This window comes from Ictalurus punctatus, chromosome 17 (assembly GCF_001660625.3).
Source record: "Ictalurus punctatus breed USDA103 chromosome 17, Coco_2.0, whole genome shotgun sequence".
Classification (NCBI taxonomy): domain Eukaryota; kingdom Metazoa; phylum Chordata; class Actinopteri; order Siluriformes; family Ictaluridae; genus Ictalurus; species Ictalurus punctatus.
In genome coordinates this window covers 15,580,628-15,598,072 of record NC_030432.2, presented here as the reverse complement: position 1 = coordinate 15,598,072, position 17,445 = coordinate 15,580,628, and the positions used below count along the sequence as shown (strand labels likewise).

Sequence of the window (17,445 nt, the reverse complement as noted above, 5' to 3'; positions counted from 1 at the left end):
ACTCTAGTGCACTGATAAGAAAAATAAGGCTCTGTATTCAGGATTTGTGATAGTTGATTAGTTGATGAATAATTAATGAAGTGTGTGTTACCAGAAACACTCGTTTGTGTTTGACTGATAAAGCTAAATTGGATTTTTTCAAGCATTTGTTATTACTAATTGAAGACGTCATTAAATGAGTGAATGCCACTTGAGTTAATGTTGTTTAATGACTGTAATGCAATTTGTGTTTCGTGCTTTTATTGGCCTGTAACTTTTTTCCACCCTCTTCTAATTCCCTGATGTTATTTACTAACTGTTTTTAGCAGCCTGACCTTCTCCACTATACCGTCAGATCAGGAGACCTGATACGATGTTTCTCTATACAATACTCAGATTAAACTTGAAAAATGAAAATGTGAGTGCGACCATGAAGTGAATGCAGTATTATCTTTTTTTTCTTTCTTCATAGTGGGAAGTGTATTTTTTTTTTCTCTACCCATGCTGGCTCTCATAATAGCCACATGGTATTAACACGTTCTAGCTTTCAGCCTTGACTGCGAGTTAAAGCCGTTCCCTAGAAACCAGTTTTGCCACCTCATCACAGGGTCAAATGTTAACAGTACCGTTTTGCTATTGCAGCTTACCAGGCTGAAATGTGTAATTGTACAGTATTTTGTGAAAATCTTGTAGTACCGGCAAAAATGTTGTCTGGCACAGGCTGCCTCATTACAATGTTAATGACGCTGAGACTATGCATTAATCGTAGGCTTTACCTCTGAAAACGTGATGTCTTCAGAGTGGAAACAGACATCATACAGATACAGCTAGCTTCCCCACCAGTGATTAGCTGAGCATTTTGAATGTAGATGTTCCACAAAGCGTACAGTAAGTGTGGCTCATTTTGGATGTTTCCATCCACATATTTGTATGCGAAGTTTGGGATTTTGAATGTTAAAAAAAAAAACACTGGATGGAAACACCAGATGCGAATGAAATGTCCAAAATGTGTTTAAAGGTCTTGTGCGCTCAATTGAAGCAAATAATTATTTTATCTGCTAACAAGACACGCGCATACACTACGATGGAATCACATTCACCGAATAAATTCCTCCATATGCATCAAAAATTTCATGCGACTTTGGCTCAACCGATCATGTGATTGCAATAATTATTGCATGGTGTGATGAGATATTCAGCGCATGTTGCCATCTTATACGGCGCAATTGCAATGCATTTTTCTGTCGGTTGCGCAGCATCTCAAATGTTGTTTTTGTCATTGTGAAATGCCTGAGCCAAAGTCTGCCATCAAAATGATTTGGTAGAGCTATCTCCCAGAACTGTCTCACACGATTCCGTTCCCAAATATCAGGTATCCGCCTCCAATCACAAGATAACATGAGGTTTGTGATAGCGCTTGGCCTGCACACTCCGAAGCGCAAGTCATTTATTATATTGGAAAAAAAGAGCTATAGTGGCTTCCCCAGTTGCAACAGCTTCCATTTGTATACAGCTTATATTCGTACTTATATAACTACGATTTTGCTCTCTTGAACACATGGGATCGAAACGGTGGTTTAATCGCAAATCTTTTATGCAATATTCCACTTTTTTCACACAAGTTAAATTTGCAATTCGGATGGAAACATGGCTATTGACTCTTATGAGCTTATATATATATATATATATATATATATATATATATATATATATATATATATATATATATATATATATATATATATATACACACACATATATATATATATATAAAACATTTTAAAGAGCCTTAAGTCATTTTGTCATTCTTATTGTTCTTGTTGTTGGAGTTGTTGTACTGTAGAATGTCTCTGTTTCAGCACATTCAAATACTGATCCATTAGCATTTCATTCCAGATTTGTGTGCTTCAAGGATAGCCCCTAATATTCTGGTTCCCAGATAGGCTGTAACAATTTTTAAAACAGCAAAATTATTCCAATTATCACACTTTTACTGTTAAACCTCTAACATTCATTGAATACCTCATTGCCACACATTGCGTCTTGCCTTCTTGCGGTGTCTGTAAATTCTTTTCCTGTACGACACTCAAGTGTTTATGTTTTCTCCATAGATAAGTCCATAAATCCTATTAAAAGCTTTAAACCAAATGATTATTCTACATGAAAGCATCCAAAGTTTGGGGATACTGTGACATTCAGTTGTAGTCTAGCTATACAAACATGAATTAGCCTGACAACATGACTTCCTTCAGTGAGCACCTGAAGAGGAAATATCCTGGAGATCGCCCTAGTAAAACTTAACTATGTAAAAATACCATTCATATGCAAGGTAGTCACCTTAATAATGGTAACAAATAGTCTTTACTAATACAGTAAGAAGAAAAAAACATGCAAATTAAATAAAAATGTCACGAGTCTTTTTCCAGTCTTCAACTGTCCAGAATTAGTGAGCCTGTGCCCAATATAGCTGCAGATTCCTGTTCTTGGATGACAGGAGAGTAACCCGATGTGGTCTTCTGCTGTTGTAGCCCATCCACCTCAAGGTTTGATGTGTTGTGTGTTCTGAGATGCTTTTCTGCTCACCATGTTCGGTATGTAATAGTATTTGAGTCACCGTAGCCCTGCTCAAACCAGACTGGACATTCTTCTTTGCATTTCCACCTGCAGAATTGCTGCTTGCTGGATGAAATTTTTGTGTGTTTGTTTTTTGCACCATTCTGTGTAAAATCTATTTGACAGAATAGTATTGTGCAGAATGACAGAATCGTTGTAGCCTTGATTCTATTTAATGTAAAAATATCAGTGAGTACAAGAGAAAAATAGAAAACAGTATGTTCACTTAAATGAGTTTGGTGTGATTTTAGAGTGTTACCTAGCTAAATCCTTTGGAGTTGCACTTTACCTCTATGAAATCCAGGAACATCACCTTTCTTCTCGCCAGTTAATGGCTTCTATTAGGTCCTCTACCCCTCCTCTCGTTCGCTCCCATCTGTCCTCACAAAGTCAACTGTCTCTTCTACTCTTGAAATTGAGGTCTGGAATGAATCTTATCACCTCTCATTAGCCTCGTTCCCATTCTGCTCAGCTCTCTTCATTGCTCAAAGTTAACCTTCTCACATCGCACAAAAATGCTGTCGACTCTTACAAGGGAATTATGGGTAGGCAGTCGTATTTCACCAATGTCAATCCCTGACATCTCATTCCATTCCCAACAGCAGCCAGTTATCTGATGACACGTCCATGGTGTTTTAGCACCGTGAGCGAATTGAGTGTGTGTGGATACACGCCGGACGTTTATGTTTTCCATTATCCCGGCTTTGTAAAACGCTTTTAAAGTACCAGATCAATCAAATGGGTGCTATTATGAGGTTATTTTAATGAGAAAAATGGCACTAAAAGTTCAGATGGAATTGGCTCCCTCTGAAACATCGCCCTCTTGGATTAAGCAATTATTGGAACGTTTAGTACAAGAGCAGCAGGTTTTGTGGAGTATTTAGAAAAAGTGAAAGGAACTGGGATGTATTTTTATGGTTTTTCCTACGAGTCAGCCAGACATGCTGTTATAACACATCTAATAGAACCTGTTTTAAGGTCAAGTGACAAAGTGTGACTTGAGTAAAGCTATAGTTTGTGCTTTGTTACATTCTCTATCATCATGCGTAGGAACTGCCTCCACCTCAGAGCCTGCTAATCCACTCAAGTATTCTAGAAGAGAGGCCTCTTTCCTCCGAACTCACTACGGGCCTCTGTGCAAAGTGAACAGGACTCTGTAATCACAAAACATACCCACAGGTATTGCTACAGAGCCAAAAACCCTTTCACAATCATTCTTATAATGAATGCTCGATTCACCACAGAAAACATGCCTCAGTGCTTTCACCTTGTCTGTACCAGGTGTACATCCCAGGCCTACAGAAAAATGCCTTTGATTATGTGCATGTGATGGGATTCGCAGGCAGTGCTCTGAATGTGCTCGGACTGAAGATGAGCACTCAGCTCAGGCAACGGCAAAATGGAACACTCTGGGTGTGTGTGTGCGTGTGTGTGTGTGTGTGTGCGTGTGTATGTGTGCACGTGCATGCCTGGCAAATGAAGCCTACTTGCTTAGAATACTAGAACAATACATTCGGGCACATGGACTCAGCTTGAACCATAAAATCATGAATATGTTCAGGGTCTAGAATTTGATGACGGAAATTTAAAGACATGCTTGACTGATTTTTGGAGGTTAATGCCTGATATGAGTTTTTTTTGAAGTGCCTGCCTCCCCCGAAATTTTTAATGCTGTGAAACGGAACAGCAAACAGCCCTTTATGTTCACTAAACCATCTTTGAAATGGGTTGGCTTAAGTTAACACCGTTGAATGCATCATTCGAAATATTGCAATTGTCATGAGAAAATCTTTCATATCAGTATTTTTCTCTTTTTTTTCATTCATTTTCCCCTAGTCTGTGGGGAACTGATGGCTATTATATTCTGATAACCAAACAGGAATCTTTTTTTTTATTTCAAGCAAAAAAGCTTATAGTAGTCAATCCCATCAGGAGCAACAGCGTCTGTTTGAAAAGCTGTTGCTCTATAAAATGTTTTCTGCGTGAATAAACATAACATTTATAATGAGTCAGTCACCAAGATAAATTTGTTTGTGTGCTCATACACATGTTCCTCAGGCAACTAAAAAAACATGCAAACTGTGAAATATGAAGAACATGGTTTAACACCATTAACTCATCCTAGTGGTATGGCTACAGCAAGAGATAAAGAATAAGTCTATGTGTGTGGGGTTATTTGTTAACATGTATACAGTATATGAGCGAGATGTTAAAGAACTTAGAACAGATGCTTCCCCGGAGAGTTTCCCCTGTTTCCCTAGGGCATTTCTACAGCTCTTACATCATGAGAATCATGTGCATGAAACATTTGTCAGCTACCATTTGTCATATACAGTGCCCTCCACTATTATTGGCACCCTTGGTAAATATGAGCAAGGAAGGCTGTGAAAAATGGTCTTTATTGTTGAACCTTTTGATCTTTTGCTAAAAAATTTTCAAAATACTCTGCTCTCATGGATATCAAACAATTGCAAACAGGTTTATCCAACATATATATATATATATATATATATATATATATATATATATATATATATATATATATATATATATATATATATATATTTGTTAAATATAGGTGTGGAGCAATTATTGGCACCTGTTTAGTCAATACTTTGTGCCCTGATGGTGAAATGGACATTTTCAATGCTTATGCTATTTCCTTATAGCCACTTCCCATTGTGTGAAGCTCAACAACCTTTTGCCGCACATCATAGCTATATTCCGTGGTCTTACCCATATATATATATATATATATATATATATATATATATATATATATATATATATATATATATATATATATATATAAACCTGTGTTTTGTTTGCAATTGTTTGATATTCATGAGAGCAGAGTGTTGTTGTGAATTTTTTTTAAACAAAATATCAAAGGTTAAACAATAAAACTATTTTTCACAGCCTTCTTTCCTCATATTTATCAAGGATGCCAATATTAGTGGAGGACACTGTAGCTGCTGGGTGGTTAATCAATTATTTATTTATATAAACATATTTAGCACATTTATAACACCCAAGGTCACACCACAAATTAACATCAGATAAACAACAGTTATGATTGGACTGAATCACTAGTTATCTATCTATGTATGTATTATTTGTGTTATATTCTTCTCATTTCTACATGGGTTTCCACATGGTTTAGCTGAGATGAATTGTGAGAATGAGTGTGTGTAGTGTGAATATATGTGTGAATGATGCCCTGTGATGAACTCACATCCCATCTGGAATGAATTTCCATCTCACACTCAATGTAACCCGGGATAGTCTCCTGATCCACCTCATTCTGACCAGGATAACACGGGTACTGAAAGTGAGTGATTGACTTGGACCAGGGAGTTACTAAGAATGATGTGTCCTGTGAGCTTCACATCTGATACTTGCCCTTTTTCTTGCGTCCCATGGGATCTAAGTCCCCAGTCCTGATCTTGTCCTTGTTTTATCTTACAATTTATTTTAATTTCTGAATCAGGACAAACACATTTTCACAGTACTGTATGTATGTATGTATGTATGTATGTATGTATGTATGTATGTACACTCACTGGCTAATAGGAACACCTCTACGGCCAATCATGTAGAAGTAGGGCATCTACCTGCAAATCATGCAAGTGTATCTTTCAGTTAACATACACATCAAACATTAAAATGGTGACAGCATTCGATATCAGTGACTTTGACTGTGGCATGATATTTGGTGCCAGATTAGTTCGTTTGAGTATTTCAGATACTACAGATTTCCCAGGATTTTCAAGTACAACAGTCTCTAGAGTTTACACAGAATTGTGTGTGTTGGGGGGGGGGGTCATTCAATGAGTGACACATATGTAGGCAAAAACACCTTGTTGATAGAAGAGGTCAGAAAAGAGTGATCAGACTGGTTTGAGTCGACAGGAAGGCTATGCTACCTCAAATAGCCACTCTTTACAACCGTGGTGAGCAGAAGAGCATCTCAGAATGCACAACACATCAAAGCTTGAGGCAGGTGAGCTACAACAGCAGAAGACTACATCAGGTTCTACTCCTGTTAGCCAAGAACAGGACTCTGAGGGTAATGTGGGCACAGACTCTCCGAAATTGGACAGTTGAAGATCATCACCTAATTTTTAATAATAACAACAAATATTATTTTAATGTATATTTGCAGCATATATCATTTTGTTTTAAATATTATTTTATTTCATTTTGTCTACTCTGCTCTTCTATACACTATAACATTATATTACAGTATGTTTTAAATTGTACATTTAATGGAAATGACACACAGACTTAACAGTAGAAGGTGAGTTGCTAGGATTACCGATCAATAAAGACTGACCTGTTGCTTTCTTAACCATTCAGAACTGAAGGGTCATACTGCACAGAAGTGAATAGCTTTAACTTGACATCAGGAAGCATCAGCCAACTGATCCTTCACTTGTCTTATCAAAGCAACCTTCTCCAAAGCAAAGTGGATAAAAAAGAGCATAATTGATAAATCCTGTGGCCTTCTCAGCAGCACATCTTTGTCCCTGAGCTCTACAAGTTGTCATGGTTAGTTGGCTAGCAAATGTTGGCATAAATCAGCTAACGAGTCCATGTTAAATTGCTTATCCAGTGTCACAGCTGTTGTCTAGTGGGAGTCTACATGAGGACAGAGAACTGGATTCCTCCTTTTTGTTCACCTATAACATATGGTCCATATGAATAATGATTAATTGAATATGAACAGCTGAAGCCCATTTGCTATTTTAAAACTATAGGTATCATGACACTGAAATAAAAAATATAATGCTTTAAGAAATTAGTAGCTCACTGATGCTGGTTAAATCACACACACACACACACAGAGAGAGAGAGAGAGAGAGAGAGAGAGAGAGAGAGAGAGAGAGAGAGAGAGAGAGAGAGAGAAATACATTTTTACAAAGTCCAATTGCCTGAAGCATTAGATTCATAATGTGCTACAAGCACTGTCTACTTTACAGTCTCAACAGAAGATTTCAGGTCACTTAGGTCCAATGAGACCCTGACCTTTATAAATCAGTTCCAGGACTAACCCACAGAGGGCCCTGTGTACTGTACCTCTGAACTATGGACACTGTGGGTCACTTTATTTTCTTTAGAGGTTAAAAATATTAAACAGTTCTCTAAATGTGAGGGTTAATGCCCCTTAGACAATTTTTAACCACAGTTCCTGGGTCACTGACATTCAGTCAACTCCAGGCGGCCAGCCAAGGTAATTTCAATAGAAAGTAGCCTTTTTACAAGGCTGTTTTTTCATCCTGTCCTGTCATGAAAATGAAAATCCTGAGTTATCTATTTTTAAGACCTTAGTTAGGGTGAATTCAGGTATATTGGGACAGTTTAACTTAGCAGCATTTATTTTCTGGCCCGACAAGTAAAACTCAAAACTTACCAAACACTTGCAATAAAACAGCATGACAGAAAATACATGACTTAATTAATGTAATATCATATAAGGGGGCGTGGTCAGCATCAAACTGGATTATGACCCCAAAATTTTTGAGGCAGAAGTGCCATGCTTTGGCTTTTTGTTTATAAGGCCCGGTTGAACTTGTTGGCGATATCTGTTTCTGTCATTAACAGTTGTTGTTTTCCTTGATCTGTTCAATGTCTGGTTCTTAGTACACCAGTGGCTTCTTTCTTTTTCAGGACATTCCAAATTGTTGTATTGGCTATTCCCAATGATTGTGCAATGGCTGTAATCGATTTTCCTTCATTTATCAGCTTCAAAATTGCTTGCTTTTCACCCATAGAGAGCTCTCTGGTATTCATGTTGGTTTATCCTTTTTAACAGCAAACGCAGTCTTCACAGATAAAATCCAGGGATCAGACCAAGATTAGACATTCAGAGCTATTAACTGATTAAACAATCAATCTAACAGGGCACACCTGGGCAACAAGAAACACCTGTCAGACACATGTTCCAATATTTTTGATCACTTGAAAAATGGGTGGGTATATATATATATATATATATATATATATATATATATATATATATATATATATATATATATCCATCTATTTTCTATACCACTTATCCTACAGGGTCGCGGGGAACCTGGAACCTATCTCAGGGAGCATAGGGCACAAGGAGGGGTACAGTCTGGACCAATCCGCATGGCACAATCACACACACACACATTCGTACACTACGGACACTCTGGACATGCCAATCAGCCTATCATTTGGACTGAGGGAGAAACCAGAGTACACGGAGGACACCCCCACAGCACGAGGAGAACAAGGAAACTCTGCACACATGGGGCCATGGCGGGAATCCCCAACCCTGGAGGTGTGAGGCGACATGCTTACCACTAAGCCACCGTGCACCTATGTGTGTGTGTGTGTAAATGCAGAATCTAATATTAGGCCTACTATTGATCATGCAGAAATTTTTATTTAGGGTACCCAGGTTTTTCACATCATGAAATTATGATTTCAGAAATGTATATAGGATTTCATATCTGGGTATTTTGTTTTATTAATGGCATGAAAGCTTAAACAATGTGGAAATTCCAAATCTGTCCCAATATATCTGAATTTGCTCTATTTAATATTTTTTAAAAATGTCCTGAGTGTACAGTGCTGTGAAAAAGTATTTGCTGAAAAAGTAGCTGCCTTTCTTTTATCTTCAATGTTGTTTTCATTTCGGAAACTATTTAGTATATGATATACACAGAAACAGAAGGAATACTTTTTTACAGCACTGTATTCTTTAAAAAGTGAACAGATGGTTCAGGTAGAGTTCTTGTGTTTGTCTTGTGAATCTTTTAGTCATGATTCTTGTTCAGGCTCTCAAGACTGGTTATTTACTATTGTTTTAATGAATATTCTACCTAAAGGATTTTCTCTCTACTTTTTACACCTTGCCTATCATTTTGATCATAAAGTCACTTCACTGAACTTCCCTTTGGCCCAATGCAATAAGTCTTTGTTTACACAGACATTCCCAACAGTTCCTTCATCACCAACTGCAAATTTAGATCTTTTCCACTGTGTTCATTTCTTTAACGTAGAGGATGTAAATGCCTACCCCCGAGAACAATGCACCCCTATATTATCTATTCATTTCTGCCTATCAGTGCTTTTTCAATCAGCAGCAATTAGATGCAGGCAGAGTTAGGGAAAGTTCCACTGATTAGGCTTAATTAAACAAAACACAAATTGTAATTTGTAAACACAATAATTACCAGAGTGGCTCCCCCCTTTCAAAGTACATCACAATACAACATTCATCACAGTACACTAGTGAAATTTTGGAACTTGGTTAAAGCTTAATCGCTGTTATAGGAAAACAATCAATGACACAGAGTTACTCTTACCACCCTGAAAGTTAATTATTCTAGAAAAACATGTCCAAAAGTGTTTCATTTCTCTAATACCACAGCAATTTGCAAATGATTACAAATTGAAATATACTAATGAATGACACATTGTGCTCTTGGTCTGGATGTATATATATACATTTAATATTGTAGAACATCCTGGAGACAAGTTAGCTCTTGTTATCACTTACACTACAGTCGCTATAAACAGTTGTCCTCTGTCCTGAGGACAGACTTTCTTGCATGGTGGAAAATATACTGGTATTATAAAACTCAGGTGACTCTTTCAATGCTGAATGTTGAAAAAAAAAAAAAAAAAAAAAAAGTCTCCTTATAGAAAACTTCACCATATCAAAAATTATGCATATTTATTTTTTGTTATATAGCAATATGGTCAATTTCTTATTAAACTAAGGGTATGTAGTGTTTATCTGCTGTACAAGACCATGTGAATGAACTGTAATAATGTAAACGTGATTTTATTATTATTATTTTTTTATAACTGGCACTATTGTCAGAGCTGCTGTTATAGAAAATTCATCAACACCTTCGGACCAATAAGAATCAAGCATTTTATATTATCATATGTATATTGTTCCTCTTGGTACTCCAGTTTCCTTCCCCAGTCCAAAGACATGCACTGAAGGCTGATTGCCATTTCCAAATTGTCCATAGTGTGTGAATGGGTGCGAGAGTGTGTGTTTGACTGTGCCCTGCAATGAGTTGCAGTCTCCTGGGATAGGCTCCAGGCTCCCCGTGACCCTGTGTAGGATAAGCGGTACAGAAAATGGATGTATAGATACTGTTATATGCATTAAGTATTAGTTATAATGTCAGCTAGGGCGTTTGTCGACAAATGGTGGCCAATTAGATATTAAAAGTCATAGTGTTCTAGCAACATTTTTAAATGCGTGTATGAAAAACTAATGAGTAAAGAGATGAAACTATTGTATAGCACAAACGTAAGTTATATACTATAAGTTCTCTTTCTCACAGTGCTATTAAAAAGGACTTAAGGCTTGTCATGAATACAGACAGATAAATATTTCACCTCCAAGGCTAGCACATAGCAACAATCTGACAGACATACTGTAAAATAGTTATCGCCATGACCTCTTTTTCTAACCTCTTCCCATTCTATAAATATCTCATTCTTCTCATTCATGAATCATACATACAATACCTTCTAAAGCAAATGAGGAATATATGTAGAATATTTAGCTTTTTGTGCACAGCTTTGACCTTCACTTTCCATATTCATGAATATTCCATCGCTAATATTTATATGATTGCTCCTTTATAGGTCTAGATGACCCCAGCTGGCAATAATCAGACTGGCTTTTGATCACATTACCAGTGAGACATCATACGCTATGTGAGTAATAAATTTTTTATTACGCTGCCATTTCAGTGATTGAAGAAGGAATTTGCCGTTCATTCCATCGAGCTTTCCCAGGGAAGGTGACCGCTTCCATACAAAGCAAATGAATTCGATGAGCTTTTATTCAGCAAAAAGATGTTTAAAAAAAAAAAAAGTCACATGTCCAGACTTTACTCAATGAGAAACATGGTCAATTTAGAGTTCTGTCATATATTATTGTTAACATAAAGAATATTATACAATGGAATAAAAATACAATACTTTATTGATCTTCAAATGATGTCTGGGCTATTATTCTCACTAAAGGGTGTTCCAAAAGTCTCCACAGAGGGGACTATGTACGCCAGCACCACGTCGGTTGTGCCTTCGTCTGTGGATGTTTGTCGACTTCCACTTCTAGGTTGGTCCGCAACACTTCCAGTATTTTTGAATTTGTTAATACGTGGTGTCAGTGTGGAGTGTGATGTGCTTGCCACATTTCCTGTTAAGTCCAACGCGACCTTCCCGATTCAGTCACGAGAATGATTTAAATACTTTCTTCTTTTGTCAAAGGCATTTTCAAAGGCTATCTGATAAAAAAATATATATAATAAAAACTAAAAAAGTGTTAATTTCCCCTATGTGTGGAGACTTTTGGAACACACTGTATTTATACTGTATATTATTCTCTTCACAATCTATTCCACTTGTTTCCAATTTGTTATTCTAAGAGCAGAAATGAGCAGCTTTCTAAAAGTTGATGAATATATATAACAACACATCTGCAGATGTTAGATAATCAAATCAACATAGTGTATACAGTGAGGGAAAGAAGTATTTGATCCCCTGCTGATTTTGTACGTTTGCCCACTGACAAAGAAATGATCAGTCTATAATTTTAATGGTAGATTTATTTGAACAGTGAGAGACAGAATAACAACAAGAAAATCCAGAAAAACGCATGTCAAAAATTTTATAAATTGATTTGCATTTTAATGAGGGAAATAAGTATTTGACCCCTCTGCAAAACATGACTTAGTACTTGGTGGCAAAACCCTTGTTGGGAATCACAGAGGTCAGATGTTTCTTGTAGTTAGCCACCAGGTTTGCACACATCTCAGGAGGGATTTTGTCCAACTCCTCTTTGCAGATCTTCTCCAAGTCATTAAGGTTTCGAGGCTGACGTTTGGCAACTCAAACCTTCAGCTCCCTCCACAGATTTTCTATGGGATTAAGGTCTGGAATGGCCTAATTTCAAATAAATCTACCATTAAAATTATAGAATGATCATTTCTTTGTCAGTGTATAGGTCCCCCAACAGACCATAGTGTTAATTCTTGTGTAATTGGTATACACCTTCTTGTGATAAACTATGTTGTCTTCATGTAAAATGTTTCCCAAAATTAACCAAAAAAGAATGCTAAAAGCATCTGGAATATAAGAAAAGAATACAATTATTTATTTAGTACTTTATTTCAACATCTGTAGATAACAGCACAAACTGTGACCTGATCAGTGACCAGTGCCAAGTGTTCAAAGAGCAATATCCTTATCTGCATATTTGTTCAGCTTTTGGTTGAGGACTGCATTCACATGCTCTCCAGATGTTAGATTTCATCTGGAACATTTTATTTTTCCTTATTCAATGCATATCACATGCCCTTAAAATCTATAGAGACATTTCAATTATGAAAATGTTTAAATGATCTAAAGAATCATTCAATTTACACAGTTATTTTCTTTTCCCATCCGTTGCTGCTACTATCACAGGCACTGCGACATAAATAATAGCAGCCTGCTGGGGAAAATATACGCTGCACTGTTTCCCCACAGATAATAAATAATCTGTCTAAATTCTGAAGTAAATGCTTCCGCTGAAAATAACCAAACCATATGTGCTTTCTAAAAAGATTAGAGAAAAGGCTTGCAGGTATCTTATACCCTATTGCCATGGGGAAATCATAGTATGTGATTCAAGATTTGATTTTCGTTTATCATCCACCATACTTTTATGTACTTACAAATCTACCTAATTTTGTCTTGTGATGTGGAATGATTTATATGGGAACACATTTATTTGAGATATTGAAGATATAATAGTTGAGATATAAGAACGATATACCTGTTGCATTTTGCATCCCATCTGGGATGAATTCTCCAGCTTTGTGCCCAGTGTACCTGGTATAAGCCCCAGGTCCACTGTGACCCTGATTGTGATAAAGCTGTTACAAATAATGAATGAATGAATGAATGAATGAACGAACAACAATTAACCCACTTAAGCCCATCTGATACTGGAGGTGCTATAGCCTAATAATTGAATTTCACTGTATATAGATGCTTAAAGCACACTTGATGCGCAAGACAATAAACTTGAAACTATATACACTCCTATTTTCTATTTCAAATACTACTGCTACTACTACTAATAGTAATAATAATAATATTATAGTCTTAGATAAAATTTAGATAAAACTACAGATTACTACACATTATATATACACATATAAACACACCTTTTCATTTTTTTTTTTACTGAATCTATGATTTGTTAAACATTCTGTTTTTTCTTGTATATTTTTAGATATATATATATATATATATATATATATATATATATATATATATATATATATATATTCCTTATACTTTTAGCATTAAATTGCATTAAAAGTAAATGTAAACATAGAAACACTTAAAGGACTGTGTGAAAATGGATAAACCTTTACCTTTGTTCAGAGAGGTCTCTGGGTCATTGGCATGAAAGTTAGCCATCTGATTCCAGCTATCTGCTAACAGAAAATCAACTGCTTAAGGATTTGACTAAAGTTTTTTCTAACATTAATGAAAGTCCTTAAGTAGTTGGCTCGGACAAAATAACTCAGACTCATTAAATTTAATAAAACATTGTGATGACTAGTATTTTATTATTTCTCAACTATTTCTCATTTTGTAGACACGTTAACATGGGTGTTATTAAAGTTGGGGCATTTTACAGGTGTCTAACTAACCTACTAGTTTTGCAGGCAGATTAATGGCAGTGAGATGCTCGGATTTCAATATGAATGTAGAATAGAATTGTGTTCATGACTGTGTGATGTTTTTTTTTTATAGAATATAAATCAAAATGTCTTATTATTATTATTATTGTTGTTGTTATTATTTTAAAGAATAGTTTAATATTCAGTATATACAGATATTGTATACAGATATACAGTATCTGCAGAATGTTATACGTAAGGTTTAGTATAATATGTAAGAAAGTGTAATGCCTGTTTTGACAAATTTAATATAATGCTTTTATTTATTTACAGAAATATATAACCCATATGTTCATTTACAAATGATCATGAGTAACACGGCATTTATCGTGATGATTGTTTATTTAAAGCTATTTAACACTGGAAAATGTATATTTAAAGTTTTAAAAAATTAACATTTGACATTAAGTGCTGATTTATTTGTTTATTTGGTCACCATTACATGTTAATATGCCAAATTTAGTATTTTGCGCGGTCACAATCTGATTACAAATGATTTATGCTGTCCCACAGATTACGGTTTTTAAATCCTTCCAATCACACTTCCTTAACTTTTGAGTATAATAAATGGCTGGTATAATACATTTTCTTGAGGTCAGTTCATTAAGAACAATCAAATCCATGTGCAAGACCTGTGTACCTCATCAGCAAGTTTCATGAGAGTAAAAGTTACAAATGTTCATTATTTTTAAGGTACACTATTATCATTTAAGCGGTATGATTATTATTTCCTAGCGTCCATTTTATCCGCTATTAGTTGGAGTCACGTGATCCGCAGTTCACCAGAACAGTGATGAGTTCGAATAGCCCTACCCACTTTGCTATATCCAGACCGGAGATCAACCGCTCGCGCTGCTGAATCACTCGGCGCTCGATTGCTCTTGCCTGAAGCGAAAATGGCAGATATAGAAACGCAGTTTTCTATTCCCGACTTCAGCACCTATCTACAAATGGACCCTTACCTCAAACCATATGAAAAGGACTTTAAAAGGAGGTAAAGTGTGATTTTAAGCCATGTTTTCATTGCACTATGTATTTGTAACGGCCCTGTAACGGCGCATTCAGACCAGACTAAACGCACAGCAGCTTGTCTTTGACCGCTGGCACTGCCTCCTGTCTGATAGCTACTCCTTCAACATAGGCTTTATCACCCATAATCTAACGCATACGCAGGGAGACACTACTAACCCAGTCACTGCTTTGAGGTCTGTAAACTCTGTAGTGGACTTCCTGTTAAGGTCAGTCTGTTGTCGCTTGAGAGTTTGTATATCCATAAGGTTAAATCCCAAATCTCTCCGTATCAACCATGACACATATATAACTATAATCCTATTAGTTCATACCCTATGTAGTGCACTTCAGTGAGGACTAGGGTGAATTTGGGATGTCTCTACTGCACTCACTCGTCTAACCAGGTTACATGTGTTTGAGTTAGCTAGCTGTGCTAACAGTGCTTCACCTTCACCTTCAGCGTACTACATACACTTAACGAGAAACCAACCTTAGCGTTCAGTCTGTTTACTTTAATCCATTTATAGATTTAGTGAGCTTCTCTCACATGCTGTGCTTCCTTGTAGTTTGATAGGTGTGACGTAACACTCAAGCCATGGCCTGTTTTAAAGGGCCAGCGCCGACGTTATGTGTAGCTCTGAGATTTTTTTTTATCCATCCATACATCCCATCCCTTCTTATCATATCTTATCCCATCCCCTCCCATCCTATCATATCCTACCCCGTCCCATCCTATCTCCTCCTATCATATAACATATCCTATCCCATCCCATCATTTATCCTATCCCATCCCTTCATATATCATATCCTACCCCGTCCCATCCTATCCCCTCCTATCATATATCCCATCTCATCCTGTCATATCCCATCTCATCCTGTCATATCCCATCTCATCCTGTCATATCCCATCCCATCCCATCATATCCCATCCCATCATATCCCATCCCATCATATCCCATCCCATCCTATCATATCCCATCTTATCCCATCCCATCCTATCCCATCCTATCCAGAGTCGTGAGGGAGCCAGTGCAGGGGTGTCAACCAGGGGCATTTCTAGAGTGTGATCTCTACTGGGGCACAGCCCCCCCCCCCCCAAATTTTACAAAAGTACTTCAAATATTCTAGGGGAAGAAATTATTATTATTATTATTATTATTATTATTAGCAAAGAATTCAATTCTGGTGACTTTGGGAGTAGTATTTAGTTATTTGTCTAGTTAGTTAATTATGTATTTGTTTATTTTCTTTAATCATATTATGTAATGAACATTAATGTAAGTATGTTCTGCAGATCATTCCATTAGTTCAGTTTTACATTTTAACCTACTGTAAAGGGATTTGCTAAAATTGCCACATAAGCTTTTTTTTTTTAGGTATCAAAACTGATTACTCATTGTTTGATGACAAGGACAAACTTCATATTTTTATACCATGGAACTCTGTTTTACCATGGTCATTCTTAAACAATTACTAACAACATTAACTTCATCAATGCAAGTTTACATTTTATTTGTATACTTGACCATACATAATTCCTATTCAAATTCTAAACCAAGGATGAGCAATTTTGGTCCTGGAGGGCTACTACACTGTCCTGCAGAGTTTAGCTCCATCTCTAATCAAACACACCTGAAACATCTAACCGATGTCTTCAGGATTACTTGAAAATTACAGGCAGGTGTGTTTTGATTAGCATTTTTGTGAGTAAACTAACTAACTAGCCCTAAACAAATCGCTTCAAAAAGCTTTCATGGATGATGACTAAATCGCATCGTCTGTGGCAGAATGCCAAATTAGAAGAGATAAGCAAGCATTCTTTTAGCAGCTGACAAGCTAACTTTATCGATAAATTCTGTGCCGGGGGGGGTCGGGTCGTCAACTGCCATTACTATCAGCCTTCATGTTTTAAATCATTCATATGATGTAAATGATACCATCTAATGAATAGGAAAGCCTATTTTCAAAGTTATCTACTGTGATCTACCTCACCAGACAATGATTTATCATGAAAATTTTACTGGGGAATAGCAAACTTTTACTGGGGCTCAGACCCCATTAAAAAGAGTCTTGCGATGCTCCTGGTGCCAAA

At 36.4% G+C, this 17,445-nt stretch overlaps 1 protein-coding gene and 1 long non-coding RNA gene across 9 annotated transcripts in view; one reads left to right on the top strand and one right to left on the bottom strand.

Moving 5' to 3' along the window:
- Nucleotides 1-16,203, bottom strand: part of LOC108277890 (uncharacterized) — a 31,981-nt gene extending 15,778 nt beyond the window's left edge. The window contains exons 1-4 of one of the 7 annotated variants that reach the window (XR_008398185.1): nt 15,531-16,203; nt 14,031-14,090; nt 13,424-13,523; nt 6,156-6,206 (exon numbers count right to left, since the gene is read on the bottom strand). This is a non-coding gene — a long non-coding RNA (uncharacterized LOC108277890). The other 6 variants (XR_008398187.1, XR_008398183.1, XR_001815190.3 and 3 more) reach the window with 6 other exon arrangements.
- Nucleotides 8,833-17,445, top strand: part of gbe1b (glucan (1,4-alpha-), branching enzyme 1b) — a 138,626-nt gene continuing 130,013 nt past the window's right edge. The window contains exons 1-2 of one of the 2 annotated variants that reach the window (XM_047161562.2): nt 8,833-8,908; nt 11,245-11,316. Coding sequence is in view for 1 of the 2 variants with exons in the window: in XM_017490921.3 (XP_017346410.1) it covers nt 15,239-15,336 (98 nt within the window). In the remaining variant the exon portion in view is untranslated. Of the gene's footprint in view, nt 8,909-11,244; nt 11,317-15,166; nt 15,337-17,445 lie in introns of those variants that run through there. The other variant, XM_017490921.3, reaches the window with a different exon arrangement.